The sequence below is a fragment of the Protopterus annectens genome, chromosome 2.part1 (genome assembly GCF_019279795.1).
Source record: "Protopterus annectens isolate FY-2018-M chromosome 2.part1, PAN1.0, whole genome shotgun sequence".
NCBI lineage: Eukaryota > Metazoa > Chordata > Ceratodontiformes > Protopteridae > Protopterus > Protopterus annectens.
In genome coordinates this window covers 1086024782-1086040781 of record NC_056729.1, presented here as the reverse complement: position 1 = coordinate 1086040781, position 16000 = coordinate 1086024782, and the positions used below count along the sequence as shown (strand labels likewise).

The 16000-nt window shown below is 39.0% G+C and overlaps 1 protein-coding gene across 1 annotated transcript in view; it reads left to right on the top strand.

Moving 5' to 3' along the window:
- The window catches only part of LOC122794941 (adhesion G-protein coupled receptor F1-like), a 767993-nt gene that overhangs the window by 69877 nt on the left and 682116 nt on the right, over window positions 1-16000 (top strand). The window contains exon 5 of the mRNA XM_044063536.1: window positions 10492-10646. Coding sequence (XP_043919471.1) covers window positions 10492-10646 — 155 coding nt within the window. The remainder of the gene's footprint in view (window positions 1-10491; window positions 10647-16000) is intronic.

Sequence of the window (16000 nt, the reverse complement as noted above, 5' to 3'; positions counted from 1 at the left end):
GGTTAGGGGTCCCACAGCGTAACTCCGGTCCGCTAATGATTGGCAGTAGGTTTTTACGGTGCCTAGTTGCCAGCTCAATGCCCAACCTTCAACGAAGGCATGCACATTCACACATGTCTTTCGGAATGCCACCTGACCGCGGGGAGGACATGCAGACTTTACACAGAAGGCACTGCCCGCACTCCAGTCAAGAATCGAACAGGAGAACCTCTTGCTGTGAGGCAACAACACTACCACTGCACCACCATGGATACTACATTAGTGTTTATGGTAAATGGGGTGAAATAGCCAAGTAATGGCTCGTTGGAATGGCTGCAGGGGGGAGGCTCCATTCAACCATGATTTTGTGAGGGGAAGGGCGGTAAACTCAAAGACAGCCCCTGCTGAACTATACATCTCAACTGTCCAGATTTTTGCAGAATGAATAGATTTTTGCTTCTTATTTTTGGTTTGTTCCTCATAAAATTTGTGGTTTTCTGGCAAATCATTTAGGAATTAAGTCACTAACTAACGACAGACACTGAGTTTCAGATTTCATAACCTTCAGAAAAATGCATGCTAAAGCAAGACCTGTTATTCTATCAACTGTCTCAGTTTATACAAGAGCATTTTTTAGTACTGTTTATATGTTCCCCCAGTATATTTGGCCTTGTCCAGTTTCCTGCATTAACAGGTGGAGAGGTACGTGCAAATAAATTGCTTTATAGAATTAGGCATATCCAAACCTCTCAACTGTCCCCAATTTTGGCTCAAAATGTTGCTCTTCTCTTAATAATCCCTCTGCAAAATGGCAATTTTGGAAGAAAACGTGGAGGGTTTGCAATTAATAAATAACTGTAATAATCAGAGTTATAGATTAGTTTTATTTCAGAAATGCATGTAGATTCTTTTATTTTGTCAGCTGCTCAAGTTAGCAGTACTAATATTAAAAAAGTGTCCCTTCTTTGACAGGTTCCCAGCTGTATTTTGTGGCTATTTTATATTTTTGCATAACATTTTTGGTCTGTTTTTCATAAAATTGTGTTTTTTGACAAATTAGTGGCAAATCATTAAAGACTGAAGTTAAAAAATAATGACAGACATTTGAGGTTCAGATTTCATACCCTTCAGAAAATTCATACTAATGCAAGACCTACTATTGTATAAGTTTATAAGAAAAATATTTAAAAATTGTCCTTATTTTTGGGCCTTTGTCCCACTTCTATGTATGGTTTTGTCAAGATTTCTTGCTCTGAGGTTGGGAGGTATGACAAATGTGTCAGGGCCATCACAGTTAGCCAGAGACATTTCAAATTGTGACATACTTGTTGCACCCCACTCCCCCATGTAGTGACTCTCGATGTGTCCAAGCAAGGCAAGGAGCAGTTATGCAGTGTAAATGTGCAGAGTATCCCCCATCCAAGGTAGACACAAGCACTACAGTGGCTTTTCATCTATCCTTGATTTTGCAGAATGTTCTGGTTTCTGTCATATTTTTATACTGATGATTTATGCTTATTATTATTCAGAAAGTGCCTGTTGCTCTGTGTTTAAAGAGCAATGCTTTAATGACCATCAGGTAAGCTTGTCTGAGATTGTAAGATGCAAGTAAGCTTTAATAAGTATACTGTTAAAGAACTGCCAGCATTGAAAGCCTTTCTGTTGTTGCCATGCTGGCATAACTAGATAACGTATAAGCATTGGGTATTCAAATGCATATGACAGTATTTGTAATAAAGGACAGGATTACATTATTTTAAGAAGCTCATTACATTTGTTGGAGACTTGCAATCATCTTTGCAGGCTTTACCTGTAAAGTAAACAGAATGCCAATCTATTGTGTGTGGTCCATTATCTGTAGAGTAATCCTTTAAGCAATGTATCTTGAGCTTGTTTATTGTTTACTTTTCATTTTTTACTTTGAACATGTTTTCCCCATGAAACAAGTAGATAGTTGTTGTCAGGCAGCAGGTCTTTTTTGGATAAGAAACATTTTTACAAGTGGGGGTATCACAGAGATTGCTACTTTGAGCATGTTACTTGGTACTTTAATAAAGCTGAATATAAATTATAATTAGAACTGCAGTGCAAGGAGAAGTGGTTTGAGTTGAGTGCTGCTTGTTTTTCTTATACTTGATTTTGACTGGCATTCCAGTAATGTATTTTAAACGTAATTTATTTTTTCATGCCTCACAGCCTTTTTGTTTCCATCTTGGCACCCAGGGCAGCATATTTAATTAAAGTTACAGTTTTTGTGGTTTTGAGCATAGCTCCTCCCCTTTCTAGTTGGCTGCACCCCTTCCCATTGACCCCACCCATTCAGCTGTCTTCTGCAACCCCCCCCCTTTGATTTGAAGTCACCAGCTGCCACTGGGGCATGTGTTGTACAGTGATGCTACTTGTGCAACTGCAGGTAGCTAGGAACAGTTCTAAATAATACAAGTCACACTTACACCTTTGGGAGAGGTAGGCTGCATTAAGACAAGTATGGATCAAGATGCCTATGCCTTAGCAGTGTACATTGCCACATTACTGCACTAAGTACAGCACCGTGCTTAAACACATTATTTATAGCAAAAAAACCCCAAAAAACAAGTAATGACTTAATAAAGCACACCATCCAATAACATAATGATCTAATTTTGCTTCAATAACAAGCGTCACTGAAAAAAATACCTTGGTTCTTTCTTCTGCCATCAAAACGAGCCAGTAGACTAATTTAAAAGCAAGGTCACTTACTAAGCAATAAAACAATGGTGGCTGTATCAAAACATGTGGTATTAAGCAAATTCAAGCAAAACATTTACTTAGCCTGGTATTCTCAGCTTCAATAGTAGAGTCAGCTCTAGTTCCAGCTAGCCACACATGGGACACTTACCTTAGCATGTAGCATCTCATAGTACATTAGAGGCTCATCATGTTAAAATACTGTATTTATACTACAGAAAAACAGAAATGGCTCAATAGAGCATGCAGCTATGCTTATAACAAATGTAAATAATTACATGTTTTGGGAAATGGCAGCAATGTTTCTATTTGTGCAAAATTGTAATTATTTTCAATAAATAGTGTTGTTTATAGGTTTTATGAATATATGATAGAATGTATGTAAAATGATGTCTGCATAAGTATTATAAGCTGTTTTTGGCAAATTTAGAAAGGAAGAGATGTGGATGGGAAGAATAATAAAGAAGGAGAGAAAAAAAACATTAAAGAGATGGCTTATAATGAAGAGGAAGAGTAAAGCAGAAAGACGGTCTGAGTTTATTAAGAAATTATGTTGGGTATTTTTGTATAAACTGGAAGTACTTTTCTTGTTACATATGCATTATATATATTCATCTCATACAATGGCACATGGGGAGTGCAAAAGCGGAGGCAGAGATGGAACATGAATTTTAGCACCAGATGGTGAGAAAAATGACTACCTTCTTATCTTACAGGTATCATTGGTGAGTTTGCAACCTGTTCAGCCACTGACATTGCATTCAGTGGAGTTGAAGAAGCTCATTTTTTATTGCCTTCAAGGGACACCTCTAACCACCTTCTGCTCCTGTTTACTTGTGGATTTTAGATATATTTTAATCTGACATGGGTTTATGTTTAAAACTGCACACATAAAAGGGCTACATAACCCAAACATGATATGCATATCACATATCAGTGATACCATCTTTTATGTTTTATGGGAAGTGCACAGGCACAGCTATACAGTGTTGGTCCACATCTAGTGCCAAATGGTTGCTGCCTATGTATGCGTAGTGTAAGATAACATGCTTGACCATAGAACTGACTGCATTACATCTATATAGCCACCATACGTAGAGGGTATTTAGTGGCCCCCACAATATCATTGGCTGCCTCCAATGGTGTATCAATGGACAAAGCTATAACATAGACTGCAGCATATTCTTGTCTATCCACAGCCAAGATACTTCGTGTGAATGTGTTATGGTGCACCCACAATGTGTGGCTAATGTCATATTAAAAAAATGTAGTTGCAGAAGCCAAAGACTGTGGAATCACAAGCTCATGTACCTCACATGTTCCCATGTAAGCTGAACACTACTTACATCTCATTACAGGCCAGTACATGGTATCAGTAATGAATCCTATACTTGACTCATGTGATACAAATATTCAGCATTACATTTACTATGCTGAACCCTTTGATCACCATCAATGCCTAGTGATGTACAAAGGTTTTGTGCAACTTTTATGACATCTAGATGTAGGTACAATTACTATCACTACAATATGTTTAGATAATCAACAAATCTTGGCTGGAAGGAAATGTAAGATAAAATTTACTATAAAGAAGAAGGTGTTTCACGCAGATGATAATCATGTTGTGGGCATGGGGCCAATAAGGAGCAGTAAGCTTCTAGATGGTTGAATTTATTGATGGATGTTAATGTAATAGGTGTAAGTAGACTGGCAACCACAGAACATTGGTGCAGACTCAACAGCATGGTGGTCAAAGGTAAATGAAACATGAATGAAATCATATGCAGGAGTATGGAGAATTATTTATTTCTGGGGAAGTCACCTTGGCACTTAAACCATGTTTACTGCATCCTCTGCCCTAATATTTGTGATGCTACCATTGCAGGTACCACATCAGTGGTGTCAGTAGCATCCATGCAGAGCACACTACTGCAATACTTATAGTGTCCAAATTACATTACTGGAAGGTAATCACAGCGGCCACAACTCCATATATTGGAAGCTATTTGACATGTATACTGTACTCATCTGGATAACTTGTTTTTATTATAGAGGGTGAGTGTGTGTGTGTGTGTGTGTGTGTGTGTGTGTGTGTGTGTGTGTGTGTGTATGTGCACATGCACACATGCATGCACATCTTTCCCTTACTGAATGGTGGGTCACATTATGTGGTGGTAACTACTGACATTGTTTGGGATTGGGACAGCTGCAAATGGTTTTGAACAGAGGCAGACACACCCTCATAAAACAATTTATTTATTTTGTCCACTTTCTGACATACTGACAGCCATCTCAGTAGCACACAACCTTTGCTGGGTCTAGTGGTACTCCAGTCTTCTACCAGTCAATGTCAAATTTCAAGCAGTGCCAGTTAGGAGCTTAAGAGCATCCCTGGGGCAGTACTGTATATCTTTAATCCATTTTTTTCTTTTTTGACCTACCTGGGGCCCCTACATTCCTTAACCTCATCCAAGGGCTACACCTCTCATTGGACCATGCCTTCTCTTAGGCAGCATCACTGGCAAATGCCTTGTCCCTCCCTTCCTCTCATGATGTGCCACTCATTCCTCCTTGTTAGCTCCTCATATGTCCAAAATGCTAAACAAACCTAACTTACCTAGACCATAGTTAAGGCTTTATCCTTTTACATCATGGTCCTGGCTTAGAAATGTTTGCAACCTTTAGTTCAAATGATACCACCCTGCTCAGTCTGGTAGATGGTGTAGCTACAGCTGTGATTTGGCATATGCTACTGCATAAGCTAGACATTCAAATTAATAAGTTGGTGCTGTAAGTTGTGAAAGGGGAATCAATGGGTCATTTCAGATATGAACCTGATAGACACGTTGTGCAAATTTGTGTGTTAATGGATGTGGAGGTGCCCTTGGACAGCAAGAAACATGTCACTGTTGGAGCACACTGACGATGGCAGTCTGTGATCTGGTTCTTTGGATACTGACCCATTACTGTCTAGGGGTATGATGAATGTTATATTCACTCCAGCAGCTTTTGGTGCTTCACTGAAACAGGTCTTTCATATGGTAGCCATTGTTGGCACTGCAAATATTGCCAGTGGTGATTTTGTGGCATAGCATGTTGATATTTTGAAGGAAATAGTCACTTCACTTTGACTTCACATGTAAACCACCAGTATTACTAAGCATTGATGGCAAGTTGTACAGAATTCTTCAGGATGTCTATAAGTAGACAGAGTGGTGTGATTTGTTCTTATCAAAACTCCAGTTGCTGTGATGGCAGAATATAAGCATTCTTTGTCTATCTACAGATGATACCAGATAGGCAATGGTGCAGAAGTAGGATACGGTGCTATGCATGCATCTGTTACTATGTCAGCAAGATGTACTGTGTCCCTGCATCAGCATCATATAATTTGGCACTTAATTACTCGAGCTTGTAAGCTCCATATTGTTGCAAAGGTCTGGAAGGTGATTGCCGGCTGTCAGCACTCCAGCTGCATGCATTCCATTGGTCCAGGCTGCTCTTCACATTGTGGTTATCTGACACTTTTTATTTTATTTTATTTATTTATTTTATTTTATTTTATTTTACATTTGTTAACCGGGAAAGTCCGACTGGATACAAGTCCGTTTTCAGCGGAGGCCCGGGGAGAAAAGCTCCAAGTAATCAAAAACATTTCATAGCCCATAATATAGATAGTGATATACAGTAGGAACTATTTAGGTAGTTAACATATCAATAGCAGCAATTTTACAAAAGCATTTAGTAGCAAACGTATATGAACATGTTGAAATTATTAAAGAAATGATTAGGCAAGTTACAGTCAAGAGTAGTAGGTCTATATACAAGATTGTTGTTGCCATATAGGGTGAGATATAGAGGTCAAAATAGATAGAAAGTTAGCAATGGTTCATAGGTTAGTACTAAGCTAACTGCCCTTGTGATCCATTTCAAGCCTAGCCAATTATCCCTTGTGAGACTCAAACCCTGCACCTTGTGCTTGCAAGGCAAACACCTTAACCATTAGGCCACCCTCCCAACCCTGGGTTGTAGCACGATGTTAGTTGTAAATCTGTGGTTAATAAAGAGCAGTCTTATTGTAGTGGAGGTTTAAAGGGTTATATATGAAACATATACCTCTACAGATGGGAGGAAATAGGTAGGGGGGTTATGTGATTATTATTAATTAGTCAGGGTTTAGACATGGACATAGCCAGTGTCTGTTCATGTATGTTTTTAGAGCTTTTTTGAATTGAGGTGCTGAGCTTATGGTTGTTATTTCATGGGGAAAGGAGTTCCATTTTTTTCCAGTATAGTTGGAGAACAATGAATCTCCAGCGGTGTTATTTGCTCTTATGGTTTGGACTAGCATTCTGCTGGATGAGCGGAGGGAAGTGAGGTTCTTATAAGGGGTGATTATGTTAGTTAGAGCTGGGGTACTGTCTGGTTGGTATAGGATTTTTTGAGTAAGTATGAGTTGGGTGTAATTTATTTGATTGGGGAGTTCTAGCCAATCTAGTTTTTGAAGATTGTTACAGTGGTGGGTTCTATATGTGGAGCCTGTGGCAAATCTAGCTATATTATTGTAGCAGCTGGTTATCTTGTTGAGGTTTGATATAGATAGATTTGTGAGGATGGATGAGGCGTATGGAAGTGTGGATAGAAGATGGGTGCGAGCTATGGTGGATCTGGCGCATGGGGTTAGATATTTCTTTATCCTGTACATGGATCCAATTTTTTTATTTACTGTTTTGATGGTTTTGTCTATGTGGGCTTTAAAACTAAGGTGGTTGTCAGTGATTACACCTAGTAGTTTGGTGTTTGTTTCTGGAGATATTGTAGTTCCGTTTTTTGAAGAGATGGTAAATATTGGTGGTGTGTGTTTATGGGTGGGGGTAAACAGTAGTAATTTGGTTTTATTTGGATTCAGTAAGAGTAAATGAGTGTTAAGCCAGTTTTCTACTTTGTTAAAGGTAGACTGGGTTAGGGATTGTAATTCTGCTGGAGTAGAGGCAGTGCAAATTAGTGTGGAATCGTCTGCATACTGTATGGAAGTAGCCTGTGGTATGGCATTAGGGAGTTCATTGATGAAAATAGAAAAGAAAAGTGGGCTGAGAATGGAACCTTGTGGAACGCCAAGGGTGACAGGTAGAAGGGGGGATAGATTATCTTTCCACATGACTGCTTGTTGTCGATTGTTTAGATATGAGTGGAACCAATTAGATACTGATTTGTCTATACAGAGTGAGTTGAGGGAATCTAAGAGTAATTTGTGGGTGACCATATCGAATGCTTTAGATAGATCGAGGAAGAGGGCAGAGGAGAGGAGATTTAGATTACGATTTAGGTTGATTGTGTGAGAGAAGGAGAGAAGGGCAGTGGTAGTACTATGGGCTGGTCTGAAACCATGTTGGGATGGTGCTAATAGTGAATTATGGGTGAGGTGTGCTAAAAGTTGTTTCTGAATGCATTTTTCCATTATTTTGGCTAGGGGTGATAGAATAGCAATTGGTCTGTAGTTAGAAAGTTCTGTAGAGTTACCTCCTTTATGAAGTGGAATAATGTGTGAAATTTTCCAGATAGAGGGGATGTAGGATTCTTGGATTGTATGGTTGATTAAGATTGAGATAGGATAGGCTATAATTGTAGCGGCTTTTTGTAGGAATTCAGTGGGAAGTAGATCTGCTGCAAGGGTAGTTGGTTTTAGTTTTTTAAGTAAAGATTTGATATAGTCTGTGGGGATAGGCTCAAATGTTAGTGGTATAGGGTTCACTTGAGTAGATGAGGTTGTGGAATAAGAGGAGGGTGTTAGATTTTTGGCTAAAGATTTGACGGTTTTGGTGAAAAAAGTGTTAAAGGTACTTGCTACTGATTCAGGGGTAAGTTGTGAGGTAGATGAGGGGGTGGGGGTAGTGGATTTTCCCAGAACTGTGGCTACACCTCACGGTCATGGCAATTTCTGTATGTCGGCTCCATGCTTCAGTGGATTATCAAGCACTCAGCTATATTTGCTTATCACCATGGTGGTTGAAAGGGGAGATTACAGGTAGGGTTGCCACCTTTTCAAATGCCGAAAGTGGGATATTTTTTGGAGAAATGTGAGGTTTTGCAGGACAAAACATACCCATGGCCTGTGCAAAGGACAGAGCTTCACTTTTTTGCCAAAATAAAAGTTTACTCTTGTAGCATTTGATTTGCTTATTCTATTTCATATAACATTTAGGTATTTCAGATATAAAATAACCACTTTATGCAACGATTAAAGAAAACTTATGAAATATTTTTGTCTTAAAATCTCAGGACATTTATCATTTTTTAGATTTCTTTGCAGGATGCAACTGCCCAAAGAGGGATTGTCCCTCGTAAAGAGGGCAGGTGGTAACCCTAATTACAGGTGAATAATTGTGAAACTCTTGTAATTTACTATACTTTAACAAAAATCTGATGATGGCATCTGTTTTTCTCCTTGTTACATGATATAATGTAACACTGGTCCCTTGCATATCTGTTTTGACACATACAGTATGTATCTTGCTCCTTTCTGTTATATGTACTCCACATTATGTGGCATACATTTTTGAATTTGCTGGGGCACAGAACATAAGCTTATGTTAGGCAAACAGAAGTTGTGAGAGTATGGTGTGCAACTGTTGGGCACATGTCTGCTGATGTGAGTGACCAATATGACATTGTAGTGGTAGCTTCACTTTGTTTTAAGCATCCATTGGACACTATAGTCCAAGTGGTGTCAATTGGTAGCAGGGTTATGTTTCACTGTAAAGCAGAGGTTATAAAATGCAGCTCACCTTGTCAGGGAAGGATTGCAGTGCTCTACCTGATCAGACAGATACCTGAATCATATTTTCAGGTGTGAAAACAATGGGCTGGATTCATGAATGCCTGCACTAAGTGTACACAGTTCTGAGTGAATAGACAACACAAGCATAACTCTGACCTTCCTCCTTTTAATTTTAATTTTCCCTACTGATTTTCTTGCAGCCTTAAATACTGAGGGGATTCGTAAAGGTTTCCACAAAGTGTAGACTACATCTGTTCTTAGTATAATCTTTCTGACTGAATAAACAATAGAAAAAATGTGGTAGGAATGTTCTTGAATACAGATCATGTGCACTTAGTATACACATAGGGAAGTTGGTCATGAATCTGGCCCAATATTTATTATGTTGTGTGCACATATCTAGTATGGTGTGTGTGTGTGTGTGTGTGTGTGTGTGTGTGTGTGTGTGTGTGTGTGTGTGTGTGTGTGTGTGTGTGTGTGCGCGCGCGCATGCGCAGTGATGAATTATTTTGTACACATTCACTTCAAGAGGTGTCAATACCCCTAGGGAGGACTGAAAAAAACAGTTAACATAAGACACTTCTAGTGAGATCCAAGTCAACTTTCTGTCTAACTCCGAATGATATCTTAATCCATTTGTAGAGAATAACCACACAGTTGGTCAGGTGGTCAAAAGCAAGGGGTACAGGACTTGTTTCCCTATTTTGTAATTTATTAGACACTGCTGTCTTTAGTTAGACTGATTCCCAATTTTCTTTGCTATCCATTAAAATAGCAATCATTGCACAATGTTATTAATGCAAATGTTTCATAACTCAGTAGACATCAGCAAAATAATTTGCAAACATCATACTGCTGAAGACTGTCTGAATCCATATATGGAATGTTTGGTGGATGTACGTCTGACTGTTAAAATGTGGAAATGAACTACATTTTTCACCTGAATCCTATGTTCATTTTTCTGTTTTAAGGAATTCACTAATTGTGCATTTATTTTTGTTTTAAAGAAATAAATCCTGTGACACTTTGTAAAGAAGGTGACTTTAGTGTCATTCCCTGTGAGGACGATATAACAAAAGAAAAAAAAGTTCAGTGCACAAATGGATCCTGGATAATACTAACAAATGACTGTGCAGCCAAAGAAATACTTCAGTTAATTGATGTGAGTATCATTTTTAATGTCCATTTGGCAGGCTGCCCTCTTAGACACAAGAAGCCTAAAGTCTAGTTGTTGTTTCAATAAGTCATTGGGCATGTACATCATGGGGTACACTTCTTTAAAAATAATCTATTTTGTAAAATGAGAAGTGATATATATTTTTTTATTTAGCATAGTTATCACGGGTATTTGTTAAAATTTTGTTACATGTCTTTTTTTTTTTTTAATAAAGCCTTGTTGGCCAAATCACTTTTTTTTTGCTTTTGCTCAGCATTTCAAGAGTGGTTTTGTTTCTTTTTTGCACTACTGAAGAGGTACTTTGTCCAGAAATATACACTGTCTGAGGATAGTGACAGAGATGGCTTCATTCTGGAATTGGTGCAAAGCTTTAAACATCTTGGCTGCACAGCTAGACTTGGGGTGTGTAGAGATGAAGCCTTGCCTGAGATTCAGATGAATTGATCCAAGCAGCAAGTGAAACACTAGAAAAATCAGCATGAGGGGAGGGGGAGGAAACAAAGGCTACGTCCTGATTACCTATCCTGAAAGGGGGAGGAGGCAGAGGCTATCTTCTGATTACCTATCTTGGAAGGGGGAGGAGACAAATGCTATCTTCTGATTACCTATACTAGAAGGGGGAGGAGACAAGGGCTATGTTCGGATTACCTATCCTGGAAGGAGGAGGAGACAAAGGCTATCTTCTGATTACCTATCTTGAAAGGAGGAGGAGAAGGCAATGGTGGTTTCTCAGCTGGATAATTTGTAAGCAGTTTACAAAGTCCATTCACCAGGATAAGGGGTTGACTTTTCCAAGTCACTGAAAGGTAGCCCCCACAGGCATGAGTATGGGAACAAACACATCTGGGGAGTGTAAGGAAGTCTAGGGGTGAAATGAATACCCAAATCATACTCTAGGGAAATGGGTTAAGGACTTCAAGCAGAAAAGTCCTTATAGCTGCAAATCTGACAGCTCCTGTGGTTGTTCTTGCCTCACTGGAACAAATGGTCTTCTATTGGTTCTCGCACTGTGAGGAACAACTGAACCAATGAATCAGGAGGGGGCTGATGATCAGAAGGCATAGGATACCCCAACCCAATAAATAAATAAAGAAAATAAAGACTGAAAGTGAATAATCTAATTAACCTCCTTCTCTCCTAGCAATATTGTAATATTTGGACAGCCCTTGCCATACTCCAAAAAAAAAAAAAAAAAAACACACACACAAAAAGAAAGAAATAATTGACATGTTTATGTGAAGAAACTACCAGAAATACAACAGACAATGTCACCTTTAAAAAAAAAAAAAAAACTAACAGATGACTGTATAATTCTACCAGATTTGTTTTACAGATTTATTTTTATTACTTTTGTCCCATATTGAAAGAGAGTTAATCAGAAAAGAATAAAATTCATTGATCAGGAATTTATATCATTCAAAAAGGAAGTGACACAATATAAAAAATAAAAGTATGTTCTGAAAATCTTGCATAAAAATGCATAGTAAAAAAAGTCATTTCCAAAACCTCTTATATACATATAACCAATGAAATAAAATGTCCAAATAATGCATGAAATTGCCAGTATATAAAATTATTTGACCCTAGTGGTATACAGTTTCAGTACTGAATTGATGGACATGGGTTCATTTAAATCAAGGTATATGGTAGCATCTAACTATTTGTAGTAGAATGTAAGATGGGAGATGAGCAGTTTGGATTTAGATCAGGATGCAGCACAGTTGACCCGATGTTTGCATTGAGACAGACACTTGAGAAGAAACTAAAGATGAGGAGAGAGTCCAACTGGGCATTCCTAGACTTGGAGAAAGCATATGACAAGGTCCCAAGAAAGCTGATCTGGGCAGTACTGTGGTTGTTTGAAGTCCTAGAAACAATGGTAGAATTAGTGTAGGCAATGTACAAGGATCCAATGACTCAAGTACGAACAGTGTTCAGGCTCACAAAGGGGTTCCCAGTGGGAGTGGGTGTACATCAGGGTTCAGCTCTGAGCTCACTGCTGTTCATATTGGTGATGGACTACATTAGCAAACAGGTTGGAGGGGATGGATCAACAAAGCTACTGTATGCAGACAATGTGGCAGTACAGGCAGACTCTGAGCTAGAACTTCAGCAAAGCATAGGAGAATGGAATGCAAATCTGAAGGCACACGGGATGAAACTAAGCACAGATAAGACCATGGTAATGGCAGCAAACTGGGGAAATCAGAAGAAGCTGAGAATAGAGATAGAAGGGAAAATAGTGGAACAGGTAAACAGCTTCAAGTATCTGGGAGGGGTAGTTGAGGAGAAGGGTAGTCTGAATGAAGAGGTCAAAGCTAGAATCAGAGGGGCTGCAGCCAACTGGCATAAAGTATCAGGTATAGTCTATGACAGAAGAATGCCAAAGAAGCTGAAAAGTAAGGTGTGCAAGACAGTGGTGTGACCAGTACTACTGTATGGTACAGAAACCTGGGCAGTAAAGGCAGAACAGGTGAAGAAGCTAGATGTGATGGAAATGAAGTGCCTGAGAAAGGTGGTAGGATGCACACTGTGGGACAGACGAAGAAATGAGGACATAAGAGCAGAAGCCAAAGTAGCTCCAATTGCAGGAAAGATCAAAGAGAACAGATTACGGTGGTTTGTGCACATGTGTAGAAAAGCAGAAGACAATCTGGTGAGGAAGATTTGAGACAGATAGGAAGAAGGTAAGAGGAAGTGAGGACATCCAGCAAAGAGGTGGATGGATTGTGTGAAAGAAGATCTGGACAGTCAAGCATGAGTGTTGAAGAAGGCAGGAGTGTGGCACTGAATAGAGAGAGTTGTCGACAGTTAACATGATACCTTGACCCCATGTAGAAAAATGGGAAAAAGGGGGCTGATGATGATGATGATGATTGACTATTTGACAAACAAGCTCACAGTATTCCAGGAAATCTTCCCATCTCTTACCCGAAAGTTATTTCAATCGTTTTCCAGTACAAAGAGGAATTTTTTAAAATTTAAAAAGTTTTGTTTCACCTGGATGTGCATTCTCTTCCAGATCAGTGTTATCCTCTGTGAAATATATCTGTCCCTTCAAACCCTATTGTTGATGTTACAGAAGAGGTTTAGATTCCTTGAACAAGTATTTCTGATGCCATTTGACATACTGGTGTCTGGTGTGCAAGTAGGTCTGTTAGTATTGGGTCAGTGGATGCTTTGTATGTCAGTCACAGGTCACCTTTTAGCAGTCATAACTATCCTGAGTATAGTGACAGGATTTTGAGTCAGTCTATGTGGGACATATTGTTTATAACCTGCACAATTTATAAGGATGTTGTTATGATAGTGGACACATGTTTGTTGAAAGTTAGGTCACTGTTCACGCAAGTTCCCAAATTCCAAACAACTGGGTCAACCCTTAGGGGCATATTATCAATGTAGTCATTGTCTGAGGTAGATGACTTCTCAATGGATATAATAATGCATTTTTTGGCATAGTTTCAATCCATGATTCTAAAACCAGTTATTTGTTTGGGACAAACCTTCCTGCAGGATGGTTAAATCTTTTGTGAATTCAGTAATCCCCCAGCTTGCAGTCATTTGCAAATATAGTCAGTCACAGCCCTTTGATATTGGCTTTTACTTCAGACAAGTAGATGCCAAACAGGAGATGTCCAAGCACAGAACCATGAGGAATTCTACTAGTGACTGCTCTTTTTGTGGGGATAACTTCCCCTATTTTTGATCTTCTGCATTTTATCTGTAAGTAAGCTGGCAATCCAGCGGGTGATATAGAGCTTTATTCCCAGATGATTTAGTGAATCTATTATTCCTGAATTGGGGGGTCAAGAGCCATGGCCAGGTCAAAATACAGAACCCTGGGGAATTCTACTAGTGACTGCTTATTTTGTGGGGATAACTTCCCCTATTTTTGATCTTTTGAATTTTATCTGTAAGTATGCTGGCAATCCAGTGGGTGATATAGAGGTTTATTCCCAGTTGATTTAGTTCATAGGTTCATAGGTTCATAGGTTCATACTAGGCTATCTGCCCTAGGGCATTTATAAGCCTAGCCAGAGTGTGTTTGGCTTTCACCACCCATTTTAAATTAATTTTGCTATGCCCTTTTTCGAGGTTAGTATACTGTGCCTCTGTCTAACAGTGACACAGAAGTGATACCCGGGGTAAACCTACGATTCCCCATCCACTCATCAAGATTCCTCTTGAAGAGAGTCAATGAGGGACTCTGCCTAACCTGGACTGGGATTTTATTCCAGAATGAAGGGAGCCTCTGGGTTATGAATCTGTCCCTCCAGCATGTCCTATTTATTTCAGTGCTGAGGTTCAAGTCTCTCGGCAGAGCTCGATGGGATTTGGATTTTCTGAGGTGCAGCATGTCCATTAATTCCGGGTTGGACATGGCTTTATATGTCAGGCACAGATCGCCTCTGAGCAGGCAGTATGCCACTGAGTAGAGTTGGAGTTTCTTTAACCGGGCAGCATATTGGGGGGGTCAAGAGCCATGGCCAGGTCAAAATATGCCCAATAGACCAGTTTACTTTTATCCATTGGTGACCTTTTCAAAGAAGTCTACCAGGATGAATAAGCATGGCCTGCCTTGATGAATTCAAACTGAGTTGGGTCCAGTGTTTGGAGGATTCCCAAGTCCTTATTCATTAGGTCCTGAGATTTTAAACGACAACCAATTTATCTCCCCAAGAATCCTACATGTATGTATTACAAATGGTCTGAAATGTTAACAAGGTCAGCGAAATTAAAAACTAGTATGAATCAGTACATCTGGTGGGAGACCCTTTGCCTGATGATACCTGTACAACCTGAAGAAGTTCCTTAAAAGGAAATTTAGTGAATATCAGTCCATATTAACTTAACACACATGGAAAGAAAAAAATGAGGTAGAGTTTTATCCTGTTTGGAGAGCACAGAGTACAGCCAAACTACTAAATAAATTGTCATGTGCAGCCAGTAGCTAAAATTGCATAAGAATATTTTTTTATATATTCATGCGAATTACAATCTGTTAATTATGTTATAGTCTATGTCATTCAGAGAAAAGGAAATAGCTGATGGGTATAGCGTTTTAAATCTAATGGCAATTTGAATCTGAAACTTAATGTCTGATACAATGTTACAACTTTCCAACCTGATTTTCTAGTTAAGTCTGCAATTATTTACACATTAAATCCTTTCCTTATAATTGGTTTCTGTTTCCTGACATTTAAGAAATCACAAAAATCATCAGCTGGACTACATGGAGAATGCCCTTAGGGAACTCAGAGCTTTACATACCTGGTCACTTCCACAGGTGTACACACATTAATACTACTTCTTCTTTAGTGAAAAGGTCTTGAACT